This window comes from Nanorana parkeri, unplaced genomic scaffold (assembly GCF_000935625.1).
Source record: "Nanorana parkeri isolate BGI_ZX_2015 unplaced genomic scaffold, ASM93562v1 scaffold3646, whole genome shotgun sequence".
Lineage (NCBI taxonomy): Eukaryota > Metazoa > Chordata > Amphibia > Anura > Dicroglossidae > Nanorana > Nanorana parkeri.
Genome location: NW_017309914.1, coordinates 32,445 through 34,540, shown reverse-complemented (window position 1 = coordinate 34,540; position 2,096 = coordinate 32,445). Strand labels below are relative to the sequence as shown.

Below are 2,096 nucleotides of genomic sequence, written 5' to 3'. Positions count from 1 at the left end.
ACCCTCCAGCCCCCGCCTTTGTTTCCTGTAAGTATTTTTCTTCTGGATTTCCGCTTATTAACCTTTTAACTGCCGCCACCAGAACCGCTACAGCCGCAGTGCCGGCACGTAAACACGCCTCCCCGCACCATAGCAGGCGGGGCTTCGTTCTGGGACACACCCGCCCCTCCGCGGTGCCCAGGACCTCCATGGCGGGTGATCTGCAGACATCTCTCCTCTGGAAGGGCTCACTTCCTGTCCCATAGACGCAACAGGAACTGAGGGAAATCCCCGGTTGTCACCATTGGGCAGTAGTGCCGGAGAACTCACACTGCAGATATTTACAGCTATGAGGATACAGAACAGGAGAGCCTAGGCACAGGATATCAGGAGAGCTTAGGGACAGGAAGTGGACTGATATCAGGAGAGCTTAGGCACAGGAAGTGTACGGATATCAGGAGAGCTTAGGGACAGGAAGTGGACTGATATCAGGAGAGCATAGGGACAGGAAGTGCATGGATATCAGGAGAGCCTAGGCACAGGAAGTGCACGGATATCAGGAGAGCTTAGGGACAGGAAGTGGACTGATATCAGGAGAGCTTAGGCACAGGAAGTGTACGGATATCAGGAGAGCTTAGGGACAGGAAGTGGACTGATTTCAGGAGAGCCTAGGCACAGGAAGTGCACGGATATCAGGAGAGCTTAGGGACAGGAAGTGGACTGATATCAGGAGAGCTTAGGCACAGGAAGTGTACGGATATCAGGAGAGCTTAGGGACAGGAAGTGGACTGATTTCAGGAGAGCTTAGGTACAGGAAGTGCACGGATATCAGGAGAGCTTAGGGACAGGAAGTGCTCGGATATCAGGAGAGCCTAGGCACAGGAAGTGCTCGGATATCAGGAGAGCTTAGGGACAGGAAGTGGACTGATATCAGGAGAGCTTAGGGACAGGAAATGCACAGATATCAGGAGAGCTTAGGGACAGGAAGTGGACTGATATCAGGAGAGCTTAGGCACAGGAAATGCACGGATATCAGGAGAGCTTAGGGACAGGAAGTGGACTGATATCAGGAGAGCTTAGGGACAGGAAATGCACAGATATCAGGAGAGCTTAGGGACAGGAAGTGGACTGATATCAGGAGAGCTTAGGCACAGGAAGTGCACAGATATCAGGAGAGCCTAGGCACAGGAAGTGCACAGATATCAGGAGAGCCTAGGCACAGGAAGTGCACAGATATCAGGAGAGCTTAGGGACAGGAAGTGCACGGATATCAGGAGAGCTTAGGGACAGGAAGTGGACTGATATCAGGAGAGCTTAGGCACAGGAAGTGCACAGATATCAGGAGAGCCTAGGCACAGGAAGAGCACAGGGGTCACCTCGTATTCCGGGGTCGGCCGTCACCTTTTGTCTCCTCCCATTGCAGGCCTTGGATTTTAAGGCGGTCCCCCTACAGACGGGCGAGGAGGTGGAGTACATGCTGGCACTGAAACAGGAGCTAAGAGGAGCCATGAGGGGTCTTCCGTACTACATCAAACCAGCCGCGCCAAAGAAAGGTACCCGCCCCCCCCAACAACATGGCGGCTTCAAGGGGAACTCCCACGTTCCCTTCAGTCTTATACTGGTTCCCTCCTCTGGTAGTCCTGAAGCTCGGCGCCCCTCCCTGCAGGTTCCTCCCGGTCTGTGAGGTTGTCCATCATTGTTATGAGCCAATAGGAATGTGTGCGGAAGGGAGGCTTCTGGTTGGTCAGCCATGACGGGTCCCCATAAGAGAATATGGCTCCTCCCACTGATGATCTATGGTTCAGTCCCGTGGTCAATATTCGGGTTCCATCGTTCTGGGTCCTCCTGTTCTATCGGGTGGACGTAGATTCGGCTCCGGGTTGGCTCTCTGATCTATAGCATGCTGGCAGTGGGAGGGGTTATATCTGGCTGGCCAATCACTGGTGTCCGCATCCTCCTATAGGTGGCAGTATAACCCAGTGGTATCAGAATCAGTCCGGTGTCCCGGAAAGGTCATTTCCACCGTAATAAATAAATAGACAAATCTTCAGAAAGGAGAAATGTGAATTTATGATGTTTATGGAGCCGCGATGCTCCGCCCCCTGCAGAGTCTTCCT

The 2,096-nt window shown here is 53.1% G+C and overlaps 1 protein-coding gene across 1 annotated transcript in view; it reads left to right on the top strand.

Annotated features, from left to right (window-relative positions):
- Positions 1 to 2,096, top strand: part of POLR3GL (RNA polymerase III subunit G like) — a gene marked incomplete at both ends in the record, with an annotated part of 13,488 nt that continues 11,392 nt past the window's right edge. Inside the window, 2 exons of the mRNA XM_018575211.1 lie at positions 1 to 27; positions 1,403 to 1,532. Coding sequence (XP_018430713.1) covers positions 1 to 27; positions 1,403 to 1,532 — 157 coding nt within the window. The remainder of the gene's footprint in view (positions 28 to 1,402; positions 1,533 to 2,096) is intronic.